This window comes from Bos grunniens, chromosome 17 (genome assembly GCF_055505025.1).
Source record: "Bos grunniens cultivar Pamir isolate PY7600 chromosome 17, Bosgru_T2T1.0, whole genome shotgun sequence".
NCBI lineage: Eukaryota > Metazoa > Chordata > Mammalia > Artiodactyla > Bovidae > Bos > Bos grunniens.
The window spans coordinates 56,015,661-56,032,183 of NC_141181.1; the positions used below are offsets into that span (position 1 = coordinate 56,015,661).

Below are 16,523 nucleotides of genomic sequence, written 5' to 3' on the forward strand. Positions count from 1 at the left end.
CTTTCTTCACATCAGCCAGAAGGCTGTTTTGCTTTCTTATTATTCATGTGTTCACTGAAGGAGCACTTTTAATTTCCTTCAAGAACTTTTCCTTTGCATTCACAACTTGGCTAACTGTGTTCAAGAAGCTTAGCTTTCAGCCAGTCTCGGCTTTTAACATGCCTTTCTTATGGAGCTTAATCATTTCTAGCCTTTAAAAATTTTTTTTTAATTGGAGGAATAATTGCTTTACAATATTGTGATGGTTTCTGCCGTACATCAACATGAATCTGCTGTAGGTATACATATGTCCCCTCCCTCTTGAACCTACCTCCCACCTCCTTCCCCATCCTACCCCTCTAGGTTGTCACAGAGCACTAGCTTTGGGATCCCTGTGTCATATAGCAAATTCCCACTGGCTATCAGTTTTACATATGGTAATGTATATGTTGACTCATTGGAAAAGACTCTGATGCTGGGAGGGATTGGGGGCAGGAGGAGAAGGGGACGACAGAGGATGAGATAGCTGGATGGCATCACCGACTCGATGGACGTGAGTTTAAGTGAACTCCGGGAGTTGGTGATGGACAGGGAGGCCTGGCGTGCTGCAATTCATGGGGTCGCAAAGAGTCGGACACGACTGAGCGACTGAACTGAACTGAACTGAACTGAATGTGTATGTTTCAATGCTATTCTCTCAATCATCCCACCCTCTCCTTCCCCGACTGTGTCCAAAAGTCTGTTCTTTATGTCTGCATCTTCAAGTGAGAGAGCTGTGATGCTTCCTCTCACTTGACCACTTAGAGGCCCTTGTAGGGTTTTTCATTGGCCTAATTTTAGTATTGTGACTCAGGGAATAGGGAGGCCCTAGGGGTCGCACAGAGTTGGACATGACTGAAGTGACTTAGCAGTAGAGGGAGAGAGATTGGGAAAGGCCAGTAGGGGGAGCAGTCAGAACGCACACAACATTTATTAAGTTCACTGTCTTATATGGGTATGATTTGTGGTGACCCAAACAAGTTACAATTGTAACATCAAAGATCCTGATCATAGATCACTATAACAAATAAAATAATATAGTGAAAATGTTTGAAAACTGTGAGAGTTACCAAAATGTGACAGAGACAGAAAGTGAGCAAATGCTCTTGGAAAAATGCTAATAAACTTGCTTAACATAGGGTTGCCACAGACTTTCTCTTTGTAAAAAATCTCAGTATCTATGAAGTTCAATCAAGCAAAAAAAACACAAGAAAACAAGACATGCCTATGTCTGTTGAAGTTTGAGAATTTTGAGAACAGAGGAGAATTCTGGCAATTCTTAAGTTAGCAGGTAGATCGTGTCCCATTTCATGGTCAACAGAAATATATAATTTCTTTACAGCAATTCTGTCTGCATCTCTCATAACTTTAGAGTTACAGCCAATTACAGGACTTTTTGTACTTTCCTTCTCTTAAAGCAAGAGTAGCATCAGCTCTTTAAATATTACTACCTTTTATGAAATGGTACTTTTCAGGATGATTTTAAACCAGCAAGAAAGAAATACATATTGAGAGCTTACTTACCATTAACACGTGTCATTTAATTGGCTTAAGTGTCTACATGAAAAATAAATAGAATGCAAATATGTTAAGCCATATCTCTCTCTAGGATAGTTCCTTCTTAGAAATTCATGGAAATGGTATATTGACTTATTAAGAATGAGTGGATAGGAGTGGTCTTTAATCATTGTCTGAAATCTGTACGTTTTTTTGAAACTCATTGCTCACCATGATTAACTTCAAAACTGTGTTTCTACTCAAAGAATGACCAAAATGCACCATTAATAAATTGCCTGGCCAAAGTGTCACCAGGAACCAAATACTGGGGGTGGCCAAGCTGTGAGCTTTGAATACCTGGATCTTAAATCACAGATACTTTTTTCTAATTAGCACCATGGTTCTCATGCCTGTCTGTACATTAGACTCACCCGGGAGCTTAATAAAAATGGAGTTGCCTGGGCCCCACTCCCAGTCTCTCTGTCTCTGATTTAATTACTCTAGTTGGGCCCTGGATATCTTTTTTTTTAGGAACAGTTTTAGGTTCATAGCAGTATTAGCAAGAGGTACAGAGGTTTTCCATTCACCCCCTACCGCCACATATGCACAGCCTCCCCATTATCAACATCCCCCACCAGAATGAACCTACAATGAGATGTCATTATCACCCAGAGTCCCTGTGTACCTTAGGGTTCACTCTTGGTGGTGTGCGTTCTATGGGTCGGGAACATCCCCTAGAGGAGGAAATGGCAACCCACTCCAGTATTCTTGCCTGGGAAACCCAATGGACAGAGTAGGCTAGTGGGCTACAGTCCATGGGGTCATAAAGAATCAGTCGTGACTGAGCACGCACACACGTAATAACATGTGTCCACCACTGTAGTGTCACACAACGTGTTTTTACTGCCTGACAGCAATAATTTTTTTTATTTATTGGGTTGCTCTGGATCTTAGTTGTGGCATATGGAATCTAGTTCCTTAACCAGGCATTGAACTTGCTTTGGGAGCCCAGAGTCTTAGCCATTGGACCACCAGGGATGTCCTGACATCAGTAATTTTTAAAAAGCTCTTCAGTTGATTCTAATGTGTAGCCGAGCTAAGGACCAGGGGCATTCTAGAAAGCTGCAGTGACCTTTCCCCCTTCTGTCCTCACCCCCCAGCCTCATCCTCCAACCCCATGACTGTTTATGGGATTGTTGCTACAAGCTGAGTTGAGTCACAGCAGACTTACCATAGCTTTTTTTTTTTAATGTAATTTTTATTCTAAAAAAAAAAAAGATTGCTTTTAGCACTTTTATTCTGAAGAGTCCTTAATTGCTGTACTTAGAATGGCTAAACAATGAACATTTGTCAAGCATCAAAATAGCAGAATGAGGGAGTCGGACCTTGGGTGATGGGGAGAGGCTGGTGTGTCATCTCCCATGGCTGCTGGCAGGGGGAGGGCCTGAGCATCTCTCTGATTCTGGGCCCCATTAACAAGTGACCTAGAAACACTAATTTTTGGGTGAATAGCAATGAGCTTTGTACCCACAGGGGTGCACTTTATACTCCTCTGGAGCCTGCCCTCCACTTGTCATCAAGTCTAGAGAGCCACCTCCCCTCCCATCATTGTACACCCACGCTACTGTTTGCCTCCACGGGTGCTGGTTCAGTGCTCGGGTCTAGAGAGCTGGGTCCTCTCTCGTCATCCCTGACTGATGTCAGTGTGGGTGACTTAGTGACATGTGTGTGACTCCTGATGACTGAAGGACTAAGAAGGACCCTGTCTGTGGGTCATCCTTCCCTCCTTTGGTGGTCTGGGTCTTCTTCTCCAGCCCACCCACCAGAATAACATCAGGAAGAAATGGCAAAGTCAACTCAAGGCCATACCTTCAAGCAACCCATTTCATCTCAGATTAAAAAAAAAAGTAAGTTTGTGTTTGTATGTGTTTTGACTGAATCGTGATTGCAGCCATGTAATTAAAAGACTCTTACTCCTTGGAAGGAAAGTTATGACCAAACTAGACAGCATATTGAAAAGTAGAGACATTACTTTGCCAACAAAGGTCCGTCTAGTCAAGGCTATAGTTTTTCCAGTGGTCATGTATGGATGTGAGAGTTGGCCTGTGAAGAAGGCTGAGCGCCGAAGAATTGATGCTTTTGAACTGTGGTATTGGAGAAGACTATTCTGAAGGAGATCAGCCCCAGGATTTCTTTGGAAGGAATGATGCTAAAGCTGAAACTCCAATACTTTGGCCACTTCATGCGAAGAGTTGACTCACTGGAAAAGATTCTGATGCTGGGAGGGATTGAGGGCAGGAGGAGAAGGGGATGACAGAGGATGAGATGGCTGGATGGCATCACCGACTCAGTGGACGTGAGTCTGAGTGAACTCCAGGAGTTGGTGATGGACAGGGAGGCCTGGCGTGCTGCGATTCATGGGGTTTCAAAGAGTCAGACACAAATGAGAGACTGGACTGAACTGAACTGAACTGAACTGACTGAATTTAGGTAGAAAATAGGCCAGTTAGAGGAGCAGAACTTGGTTAAAATTTTTAGCCCAAAGTGAGATTAAAAAAAAAATTTATTTATGGATTTCAGTTCTCATTGCCCATTTGTGTGAATAATCAACATTTGTTCTAATGTGGATGGTAGCATGGGGCAAATTCAGCCTGCTGAGTTTTACTGTTTCAAGCAAGGGTTTTAGGCCTGTGAGGCATGTGCAGTGCACGTCGTTGCAGGGGTAGTAATGATAAAACCACAATGATAGTAGAATGGTTGACATTTATTGAACCCTCATGAGATGCCAGGCACAGTGATAAGGACCTCCCATGGAGGAGGTCTCACTTAAGCCTCATGAGAACTCTTGGAATTAGGTTGAGGATTATTCCCATTATTCAGATGAGGAAACTGAGGTTCAGAGACCTCACATGGTGAGTGAGTTACAAAGTCAGATTTTGAACAGAGCTGCCTGACTCTGGGTGTCAACTCACTTGGCTGGCCCAGAGTGTGTATTGGGAGCTGTCATTGGGGTTTAGTGAGCCAGCACCATTATGCCAGCCCTTGTCGTCCGGCCAGGAGCTGCAGGGAGAGAGAGCTGCTGAGTTGCTGCAGGGAACTGACCTCTTTTACTTAGGGAAGTAGGGTGTGGGGCACCGGAAAGCAGAACTTTGACCTGCTGGTAAGATACCAGTGCTCATTGACAACCAACTCCTGCAACCTGTTACCAAGGTGACATAGATGGGACAACAGAGCAGTGGTGGGCTCTGCCATACATCCCTCAGAGCATAAGAACCTTTGTTGGCTACTGCTCTGGCCCTGCATTTCACCAGCCTCAGCGTTTGTGCCCAGGGTGCTGGCCACTGAGGGAAACCTCCCCAAATAAGAACTGTCATCTCCACCCACAAAAATTACCTGCTTTTAGGTATGAGGCAGGGTATGTGAATTTTGTGTATGTGTGTGGGAAAGTGTGTCCTTGTGGAGAGCATCCTTCTAGTCTGTTCTCAGGAGGCCACACTACATTATTTTTGTGATAAAATCCTGAGAGATACATTCGATACATCCTCAGTCTCTACCCCAGTTCTCTACTGGGACTAACAGAAACAGTTTATTAGCTGGCAGATTACTTAGATTCCCTGCTCATGTGGCAGGTTACTTAAGCTCAGTTTCCTCATCTATAAAATGAGGATAGTAAATTGTCTTATGCAGCTGCTAGGGAGACTAAAGAGTTAAAACATGCCTCGCTTTAGGACAGAACTGTGCACGTCAAGTCAGCACTCAGTAAGTGTATGAGCTGCCTATGGCTGCTGTAACAAGTGACCACAAATTTAGAGGCTCACAACAATGCAAACATATTACCTTATATTTTGGGGGGTCAGAAGTCCAAGATGGGTTTTACTGGACTAGAAGTAGGGTTTACGAGGCTACACTGTTTGGATATCCTCTAGGAGAGAATCAGTTTCCTTGCTTTTCCCAACTTCTAGAGGCTATCCAGTTTCCTTGGCTCGTGGCCCCTTCCTCTGTCTTCACAGCCGATGGTGTAGCATCTTCCAGTCTGTTGCTGATTCTGACCCTATTTATGTCATCCCATCTCCTCCCTTCCTGTGCTTCCATCTTTAAAAAAATTTTTTTTGGGTCTCACTGTGCAGTATGCAGTATCTTAGTTCCCCAACCAGGGTTTGAACCTGTGCCCTCCACAGTAGAAGGGCAGAGTCTTAACCACTGGACCACCAGGGAAGTCCCCCTCTGCTTCCATACTGAAAAAACCCTTGTGGTTACATTGGGCCTACTCTGATAATCCAGGATATCCTTGCCATCAAAATTCTTAACATTATCACATCTGCAAAGCCCCCTTTGCCACATTGGGTAACAGATCCACAGGTTCCAGAGATTAGGACATGGACACCTTGGTGGAGGGACTTTATTTAGCCCAACGTAGTAAGTGTTCATGTATGCTCAGTCGCTTCAGTGATGTCCAACTCCTTGTGACCCTATGGACTGTAGCCCACCAGGCTCCTCTGTCCAAGGGATTCTCCAGGCAAGAATACTGGAGTGGGTTGCCATGACTTCCTCCAGGGGATCTTCCTGATTTAGGGATCAAACCTGGGTCTCCTGCATTGCAGGCAGATTCTTTACTGCAGAGCCACCAGGGAAGCACCAATAAGTGTTACCTGTTTGTATAAAATGAAGCAGAATCAAACTGGCTAGCTTAGGGATGGAATAGACAACAGTTTGGTCAATATAGTTAACTGAAAACAGTGGCCACTTGCTGTGTTAACTCAACCTTGTGTCAGGACCTCTGCATCCTTTATCCCTGTTCCCTGGAGCTTGTTTCCTTCCAGAGCTTTGGAAGGCCAGCACCTTCTCGTTCTTCAAGTATCAGCTGAGATGTCACTGCTCAGAGAAACAGGCCCCTGATCCATTTCCTCTGTCATAGCACGTCACCCAGTTTCATTCTCTGGCATCATCTATTAACCTTTTTAGTTCGTGTGTCTGCCTGATGTACTCTGCATGCCCTCCGTGAGTGTCAGCTCCAGGAGGCCAAGGACTGTGTTTGTCTTGACTGCTGCTGTTCCAGCGCCTGGAAAGGTTTCTGGAACAGTAGGTGCACAGCACATACCCGTTGAATGAAAGAGTAAAGGAAGCCGTGCAGGCACAACACTGTGTTTAGTGTTCATTCTCTCCTGTTGTGGTAGGTCCTTTTATTATCATTCTACCTCCTAGAAAAGGAAATGGAGGCTCAGGGAGGCCAAATTATTGCCTCAGGTCAGTGGTAACTAAATTTACACTTGGATCCTCCTGCTTCCAGTGTTCTTGGTTCCATCTACCTCTCTGCCTCGTGGTCATGATATCATTAGAAGCTGCTTGAGCCAGCTCTTTTGATGGCCAAGGATGCTGGCAGGCCTTGGTCTCTACTATAGTTTCTTTTCTTTTAACATTTATTTTATTGAAGTGTTGTTGATTTACAGTTTGTGTTAATCTCTGCAGTACAGCAAAGTAACTCAGTAATACCAACATACATATATATACACATATTCTTTTCCATAATAGTTTATTACAGGATATTGAATATATCCTATTCTTTGTGCTTTCCAGTAAGACCTTATTGTTTTTCCATTCTGTACATAATAGTTTGCATCTCCTAGTCCCAAATTCGGCTGTAGTTTCATTTTTAAAAATTTTTATTATTTTTGGCCCATCCCCGCCCTTCACCTTGACATTGGTTTTCTTCCATCCAGGCCTGTTGTATCAAGTCTGGACTCCCCTGCCAAGACTAGCTCCATGGAAAAGAAACTCCTTATCAAAAGCAAAGAGCTGCAGGACTCCCAGGACAAGTGTCACAAGGTATTTATCCCCACAGCCGGCCTCCCTCCTTGCTGCAGCATCCTCCCGTCAATATATGCCGAGGGGCCTGCCCGGGGCCGCCGCTGGCACCGAGCCACCTGATCCTTCCCGGGCCGAAGTCGCGCCTCCGGCAGCTCAGAGGGAGATGAATTCGGGCCTTGACGCTGCCGTAAATCCTTTAAATCTTAACCAGAGGAGGCCCTGGATATAAAGCGGCTCGTTCCTCAGCATGACCCACCCAGATGTCTGCGTCTTCCGGCAGGTGGCGCGGGTCCTCACCTGTGGCCGAGATGCATCCCATCTGCTTTGAGTGATGCGAAGTCTCTCTTCCTAGTCCTTAGAAACTCCTGCCTATGTAACTGCAGCCACTGTGTTGATTATGCTCATCGTCTCTTAACGCTCACTGTTCCTGCCCAGAGGCAGTTCTCTGGAAGCTCGTAAGAGTCACTTCTTGCCTGGGACTCCCAAGAGTACAGACGAGTCCATATCTCCTTGCCCTGTCCTGGATTTGTCCTGTAGATCTTTGCAAGGAGATGGGGGGGATCAAGATGGATTTGGGATAAAATTAAACTGACATCTGCAAAAAAAAGCAAACCCAACCCAAAAAACAAACAGGTGAAAAAAATGGTGATTGTGGCCTCCTCGCTTACTGGGTTAGAGAAGTGATCGAGTGTGAACCCAGCCTTGCATGAGAGGAGTGACTTAGCATTGGTGACTGTCCTTGCGAAGACCGGTGTGCTCCCACGTGAAGAAACCATGGTATTTCCAGCTTAACCTTTTGGCGAGTTAGTGCCAGCCGGGACCACCAGGTGGTTTCGGAGGTGGCTTGAGACGAGATTACTCCTAACGAACCCCCCACGGGCCTTTTTTAACATGTTGCTGTGTCTATTTCAGATGGAGCAGGAAATGACCCGGTTACATCGGAGAGTGTCAGAGGTGGAGGCTGTGCTTAGTCAGAAGGAGGTGGAGCTGAAGGCCTCTGAGACTCAGAGATCCCTCCTGGAGCAGGACCTTGCTACCTACATCACAGAATGCAGTGTGAGCCTTCCCCCTAAAGCCCCCTTCCCTCGGAGGTGGCACTTCCTGTCGTGTGTGTCTCATCCTGTTTCATGACAGCATCATGAGGCACGTCACAGCCAGGGGCAGAGAGTAGAGAGGCAGGACGCACGAGCAGGACCTGTGATGTGCAGAGTAGCGTGCGCCAGGTGTAAGGGCCTGGAGACAGGAGGTCAGGCTCAGAGAGTCCAGGTGTAGGAGCCTGGAGACAAGCGTAGATGGCCTTGCAGAGGGTCTCACATCTCCCATCCCAACCTCTGTGGTCTACCTCATGTCCTACAGGATCAGCCTCAGGAACCAAGCTCCAAATAAGGGCAAGAAAATATGTTTTGAATTTGCCCCAAATCCACTTTCTATTGCCTAGAACCAGCATAGCAACAAGAAAACTCAGGCTTTAAAACCCAGACCCTCTTGTCATTTTTTACCATGTGACTTTTTTTTTCTTTGCTTCACAAGAGTAGACTGTCTTCTCCATTGTCTTGTTAAAAATTTTCATTCAGGTGTTTCTTAATGTACAGTCTTAAGAAGTTGAATCACACATTTTTCAAGTGTTTTTTCCACAAGGGAGAGGAAATCTATAGAACGTGGCTGATTAAGAATAACTGCTATGTTTCCATTCCAGATTTGGCTGCCTTTCAGTGGTGGGTGAAGTTATTCAGCTATGTATTTCAGATATATATTTCAGTGCTACTGAAGCATTAAGGGAACCTTATGGATGAAAGGTGTCCAGGAAACGTAAGCCAGGAGGTGGAAATAGATTGTTTGGAGTCCTAAATGATACCCGGGCAGAGAGTGAAGTCATTGCTACTTTGAAAAGGGGAGATATACTTGACAGCCCTCGAATCACTGATATTCCAGAAGAGACTTTTTATCCATTCCAGTGATGGTTTCATGGCCAGGGGATCTTACTGGTTTTCAGTCCTGTACATACAAAGTAAGTATCTGCTAGGCCAGGTAGGAGACAGGTGGCTGCACTTTCAGGCCGGATCCATGAGGTCCCAAGGAGTTTGAGATGATGTTTTCTTGAACCAGGGGATTTTGCAGGATGAAGCCTGGAATTCAGCAACCCACTGGAAGCTGTCATCGTGGGTCCGTCACCCGAAACCGTCTTGGTGTCTGCGAAGCAGCCTGCAGCTCCTTTAATGAATCTTTTCAACTAGAGCAGGATCCATGGGGCATCCCTATTAAAAATTTTTGCTTTCCGCAGAGCTTAAAGCGAAGTTTGGAGCAAGCACGGATGGAGGTGTCCCAAGAGGACGACAAAGCACTGCAGCTCCTCCATGATATCAGAGAGCAGAGCCGGAAGCTCCAAGAAATCAAAGAGCAGGTATGACTCGCTGCCTGGGAGCAGGGCACCAGCTCAGACCTCTCATTTCAGGGGAGGCATGTTTGAGGGACAGAGAAAGGGAAGGAGGGAGGGGAGGAGGGGGAGAGAAAGAGGTATGTAGGTCATTTGGAACTTTCAGATTCCAAATGGAACTTTTTCAGATTCCACATGGTTTATATAAATGTTCTAGCTCCTTTTGAAGTCTGGACCCCACCATGACTACTCTTTTTCAATCAAAGGTGTAGGTTTAAAGCAGTGGTGGTGGGCAGACTGCAGCCTGTAGGGGTGAATCTGGTCAACCAACCTGTTTTCCATGACCACAAGCTGAGAATGATTTTTGCATTTTTAAATAGTTGGGGGAGGAATTCAAGAGAAGAGTTCATGACGTGTGAAAAGTATATGGAATTCAGATTTCAGTGTTTATATAAATAAAGTTTCGTTGGAAGACAGACACACCCATTCACTTAGGTACTGTCTGCGTACTGTCTGTGGCTGCTGACCATGCTTCACTGGCAGAGGTGAGTAGCTGTGACAAGAGATCACGTGGCCTGCAAAGCTGAAATTGCTTCCCATCTAACTTTCTACTGAAAGAGTGCCAATTTCTGCTTTTAAGACCATTAAAATAATTTTTAAAGACATTTTCATAGCTTTTTAGATGCACTTTACGTTTTTGAGAGAAGCCAGGATAATTCATAGTTTTGCTTATCTAAAGATATATCCTAGGAGGGGAGTTTGAGCAGTTAAGGCTGCGTCAGAATTAACACAGCAAATCTCTACTACATAAAGCCCTCCCCTCTGTGATCAGAAAAGAAAATCCAAACCTTTGAAAAGCCTACTCTCTTTTTTTTTTCCCCTTTCCTTTTCTAAAAGAGTTTTCTTTCTAGATGGTTCATTTCTATTTTACTTCATTGTTTCCTTTTTAGCACGGATTTTTTTTTTTTTGTCCTTTGAAGAAACCGTAAATAGAAACTTTAATGAAGAGAATGCAGTGAGCAATTGGAGAGCTGAATTATCAGCTGCCAGGCAACTCTCATTCACTTCAGAAAATCTAATGGAAACAGTGATGGAAATGAACATTTTTGTCTCTGGGTAGCACACACTTAGCCATCTGGGTGGTTGCTAATGCAAGAAACTCTTGAAAATAATTTGATTCATTAACTATTCTTTAAAGAAAGAATTACTGTTTTGCTTGTTTTTTTTGGCATCGTCTCATTATCACCCTAATATTTTTTAAATCATTGGTTAATATCCTCCTGCTTGATAAAAATGTTCTAAATAAACGTGCCTAGGAAATTGTGCAATCCAGTGGTCAGGTTTCTGAACAGTACTAACTCAGAGATCTTGAAGGTTGTGCCTGCAGCTTGGAAAAATCCACTTTGACAGTTGACTCGTTGCCCTTTTGTCCACACCATTTTTCCTCCTGATTTCAAGAAGTAGGATTCTTTTCCTCCCATTAGTTCCATGTGTTTGGAAATTTGCTTTTGGTGGTATCCTGGGGAAATGAAAGCTGTGCTTGGCCACCAGAGGGAGCAGCTGGTGTCCCTGAAATTAAATAGAAACAGAATTTTCAGGACATTTTGAAAAGGTATATGCTGGTGGTTGAGTTCAAAGAAATGTCCTTTGTGATTCATATCACAGTTGGCATCCATGTGGAGTTTTAGATTTAATGACTGCTAAGCGTTCCATTTTGGGGGAAGAAAGCTTCTTCGTTTCAGATTTTATTTTTCACTGGAAGGAGGACTTACTAAAAAAATGACCCTCAGTAAGCTTGATGAGAGTGGAATGTTTGCAGTCCAGGAGAAATACTTTCAGTAAACTCCTAGTATTTGGGTTGTAGCCCGCTGATTCCTCCCAGATTTGCCATTTATTCTTCTCTCTTCCTCCCAAAGCCAATTTCTGTACCTCTGTTTATTTATTTTAAATGTTGCTTCTACTTAGCTATTTAAGAAAGTTTGAACTAACTTACAATTGCAGTCATTTCACATACCAGGAGGGTAATACTCAAAATCCTTCAAGCTAGACTTCAGCAGTACGTGAACCAAGAACTTCCAAATGTACATTCTGGGTTTAGAAAAGGCAGAGGAACCAGAGATCAAATGGCCAACATTCATTAGATCATAGAGAAAGCAAGGGAATTCCAGAAAAACATCTACTTCGGCTTCACTGACTACATTAAAACCTTTGACTGTGGATCATAGCAAACTGTGGAAAATTCTTAAAGAGATGAGACTACCGGAACACCTTACTGTTTCCTGAGAAACCTGTATGTGGGTCAAGAAGCAACAAGTAGAACTGGACATGGAACAACGGACTGGTTCAAAATTAAAAGGAGTATGATAAGGCTGTATATCATCACCCTGCTTCTTTAACTTATATGCAGAGTACATCATGTGAAATGCCAGGCTGGATGAATCACAGGCTGGATTCCAGATTGCCGGGTGAAATAGCAACAACCTCAGATATGCAGATGACACCACCCTTATGGCAGAAAAGTGAAGAGGAACTAAAGAGCCTCTTGATGAGATTGTAAGAGGAGAGTGAAAAGGCTGGCTTGAAACACAGCATTTAAAAAAACAAAGATCATGGCATCTGGTCCCATCACTTCATGGCCAATCGTAGAGGCTAAAGTGGGAGCAGTGACAGATTTTATTTTCTTGAGCTCCAAAATCACTACAACAGTGACTGCAGCCATGAAATTAAAAGATGCTTGCTCCTTGGAAGGAAAACTATGACAAACCTAGACAGTGCTTTAAAAAGCAGAGACATCACTTTGCCGACAAAAGTACATATAGTCAAAGCTATGGTTTTTTCCAGTAGTCATGTATGGATGTGAGAATTGGACCATAAAGAAGGCTGAGTGCTGAAGGATTGATGCTTTTGAATTGTGGTGCTGGAGAAGACTCTAGAGAGAGTCCCTTGGACTGCAAGGAGATCCAACCAGTCAATCCTGAAGAAGATCAATGCTGAATATTCATAGGAAGGACTGATGCTAAAGTTGAAGTATCAATACTTTGGCCACCTGTTGTGAAGCGCTGACTCATTGGAGAAGACTCTGATGTTGGAAAAGACTGAAAGTAAAAAAGAGAAGGGGGTGGCAGAGGATAGAGATGGTTAGATAACATCACAGACTCAGTGGACTTGAATTTGAGCAAACTCCAAGAGATAGTGAAGGACAGGGAAGCCTGGCATGCTGCAGTCCATGGCGTTGCAAAGAGTTAGACACGACTTAGCAACTGATCAACAACTTAACTAACCCCAGTGGAGTATTTGGATTTGGTTTAAAATAAAACACCTAGGGACTTTCCTGGTGGTCCAGTGACTAGAACCTGTGCTTCCAGTTCAAGGGGCAAGGGTTCAATCCCTGGTCAGGGAACTAAGATCCTGTGTGCCATGAGGCACAGCCAAAAATTTTAAGAATTTAGAAAACACCTAGATACGTCACATGATAGTCAGATTCATGCTCCATCACTACTAGTAATTGCTGGTTCCACCAACCCCCCCGCCCCTCCTTGGAAAGAGAGACAGAAATTTGGGTAACATAGAAGGCATTTGAGTTTTAGGACTTCTGATTGGTCCTATTCAATCAAAATTGTAAAGCTCCATTCCAAAGAATGACTTGAGGCATGACTCAAAAGTTGTCCACATTTCCCCATTCTGATCCTGTTCAGCTATGTCCAGCACTGAGCCCACGCTGAGATTCGGACAGCTCTCTCTCAGCTGTCTTTGGAAACGGACCTGATCATTATCTCTGAGATTTTTCTTGAAACAGGGATTTGGTCAGCTGTTGGATGTATAGGATTTCCTTGAAGTAGCTGGCAGAATAACAGTGGCTCAATAAATGAAGTAGAATTCTTTTAGATATCTGTAGCAGGCTGGGTGCTCTGGGAGCTCAGATTGCTGACAGAGGTGTTGCCTGATTCATGCCCTCCTCCCCTTGGGCGCTGACAGCTCTGGACAGAGAGATGTTTAGGGCGGGGGAGGGGGTGGTGTTGAAACAGTGTTCTGTCCTTGCTCTTGACAAAACACAAAAACCATATTCCCTTTTTGCTGAAAGTTTAAGTCAGACAAGGGAGCTCGGGGATAAAAGATGACCAAGACTGACTTCCACCTGTCTGCTTCCTCCACAGTTTGGTATTTGTGCTTGTGGGCAGCTCCATTGGTACTTTGGGTTTTTTAAAATCAGGAGAAAAGAAATGGAGTTTTTATGTAAAAGAAAGTGTTTTCATAGATAATGTTTTTATCTTTATATATTTATATATATATATATTTTTTTTTTTTTTTAATGGAGAAAGGAGTCCAGGACTGCTTAATACTAGAGCTATGAACTTCCTGATGTTCAAGCTGGTTTTAGAAAAGGCAGAGGAACCAGAGATCAAATTGGCAACATCTGCTGGATCATCGAAAAAGCAAGAGAGTTCCAGAAAAACATCTATTTCTGCTTTCTTGACTATGCCAAAGCCTTTGACTGTGTGGATCACAATAAACTGTGGAAAATTCTTAAAGAGATGGGAATACCAGACCACCTGATCTGCCTCTTGAGAAATTTGTATGCAGGTCAGGAAGCAACAGTTAGAACTGGACATGGAACAACAGACTGGTTCCAAATAGGAAAAGGAGTTCGTCAAGGCTGTATATTGTCACCCTGTTTATTTAACTTATATGAGAAACGCTGGACTGGAAGAAACACAAACTGGAATCAAGACTGCCGGGAGAAATATCAATAACCTCAGATATGCAGATGACACCACCCTTATGGCAGAAAGTGAAGAGGAACTCAAAAGCCTCTTGATGAAAGTGAAAGGGGAGAGTGAAAAAGTTGGCTTAAAGCTCAACATTCAGAAAACGAAGATCATGGCATCCGGTCCCACCACTTCATGGGAAATAGATGGGAAAACAGTGGAAACAGTGTCAGACTTTATTTTTCTGGGCTCCAAAATCACTATAGATGGTGACTGCAGCCATGAAATTAAAAGACGCTTACTTCTTGGAAGGAAAGTTATGACCAACCTAGATAGCATATTCAAAAGCAGAGACATTACTTTGCCAACAAAGGTCCATCTAGTCAAGGCTATGGTTTTTCCTGTGGTCATGTATGGATGTGAGAGTTGGACTGTGAAGAAGGCTGAGCACCGAAGAATTGATGCTTTTGAACTGTGGTGTTGGAGAAGACTCTTGAGAGTCCCTTGGACTGCAAGGAGATCCAACCAGTCCATTCTGAAGGAGATCAGCCCTGGGATTTCTTTGGAAGGAATGATGCTAAAGCTGAAACTCCAATACTTTGGCCACCTCATGCGAAGAGTTGACTCACTGGAAAAGACTCTGATGCTGGGAGGGATTGGGGGCAGAAGGAGAAGGGGACGACAGAGGATGAGATGGCTGGATGGCATCACTGACTCGATGGACGTGAGTCTGAGTGAACTCCGGGAGTTGGTGATGGACAGGGAGGCCTGGCGTGCTGTGATTCATGGGGTCGCAAAGAGTCGGATACGACTGAGCGACTGATCTGATCTAATCTGATGCAAGTTATAATAAGTCATCATACAGCCCTGGCTGAGGGGACTAGAAAAACCCCAAGTAGAGGGTGTGCCATCTCACATCATTGACTCTTGTTTTATTCTGTGAGTTCAGATAATTGTTTAGTAGTTTATAAAGACCTTTGGTTATGTAACCCAGCACCACCCACTTAGTGAGCCTCGTCCAGAAAACCTGGTGCCCCATGACTTGTAGAATTGACCCTCAGTAACAATGCAGCTGGTCCTCTGTATCCACGGTTTCTGTGTGCATGGATCAACCAACCTCAGGTTGAATTTGGTCCTGGAACCAACCCCCTGTGTATACCGAGGGATGACTATATGCTTTAGTGCTCCGTTTTGTGCCCCTCCCCCCCTTTTTTTCTGCTTTCCTCTGTACCATTAACACAGAGAGATGTGTTTCCATGAAAACTACCCATTTTCATAAGGATGTCATCTTCGCTTTAGTGTGCACATGGGGATTGCCTATTACAGTGGGATGAAGCTGTACTGTTACTGGCGGAAGAAAAGCATTTTATTGGTTAAAAACATATCCTTGCTCAGTGGATCTCTCTTCAGTCATTTCTTGGGAGAACAGATCTTAGAGATGATCACTAGATGTTGTGAAGGTCAGAGACGGTCTTAGTTCGATTCTTTATTCTTTTCATTTTATATCCTCCACCCCCACCACCTTGGATTGGATAAACTTTGCTCATTCATAAACCTTATGTGTATAGTCTTTGGTTTTGCTAACAGAGAATATTTTCGTGCTCTGCCCTGAAGTTTTCAAAACCACTGTTTATTTCTCATGGTAAATCAGTTTTGGAAAACCTCAGTCAGATGTTCTGATTTTAGAAATTCACTTTGAGAAACGTTGGGCTGTTGGGATTACTTTAAAGGCTTTTGCTCGAGGGAGCAAGATAATTCTTTCCTTGGAGTCTTTCTTTCAAGTTACTTTGACCAGAACCAGTGTTTCCTGACTCTTCCAAATTTCAGGGTGACTTGCATCTCAAGAGCACCGTTAAGTTCTTCATGCAGTTTGGGGCCCAGAAAAATTAATGGTGAGAAACTGACATGATGAGTTTTACCTTCCAAGAGTCTCTCCATTGAGATTTTCAATTACCCCCTTGTGTCATCTGAAAGGTTAATTTTAAAACTAGGTACCATATTTAGTTATGTTAGGCACATGTGACTTCTACAGGACAAATCTATATAAATGATTACCCTTGGGGGAAAGCTTTGCGTAAGCAGATTATCGTGGTTGTTTAAAGTACATCCCTTGCTGCTCTCTG

General features: G+C 43.8%; 1 protein-coding gene across 21 annotated transcripts in view; it reads left to right on the forward strand.

The window, feature by feature from the left end:
* The window catches only part of CIT (citron rho-interacting serine/threonine kinase), a 176,690-nt gene that overhangs the window by 86,003 nt on the left and 74,164 nt on the right, over positions 1-16,523 (forward strand). For 18 of the 21 annotated variants that reach the window (XR_015144536.1, XR_015144535.1, XM_086347846.1 and 15 more), the window contains 3 exons: positions 7,233-7,338; positions 8,233-8,376; positions 9,602-9,721. Coding sequence is in view for 17 of the 21 variants with exons in the window: in XM_086347846.1 (XP_086203972.1) it covers positions 7,233-7,338; positions 8,233-8,376; positions 9,602-9,721 (370 nt within the window). In the remaining 4 variants the exon portion in view is untranslated. Of the gene's footprint in view, positions 1-7,232; positions 7,339-7,959; positions 8,098-8,232; positions 8,377-9,601; positions 9,722-16,523 lie in introns of those variants that run through there. The other 3 variants (XM_086347864.1, XM_086347865.1, XM_086347861.1) reach the window with 2 other exon arrangements.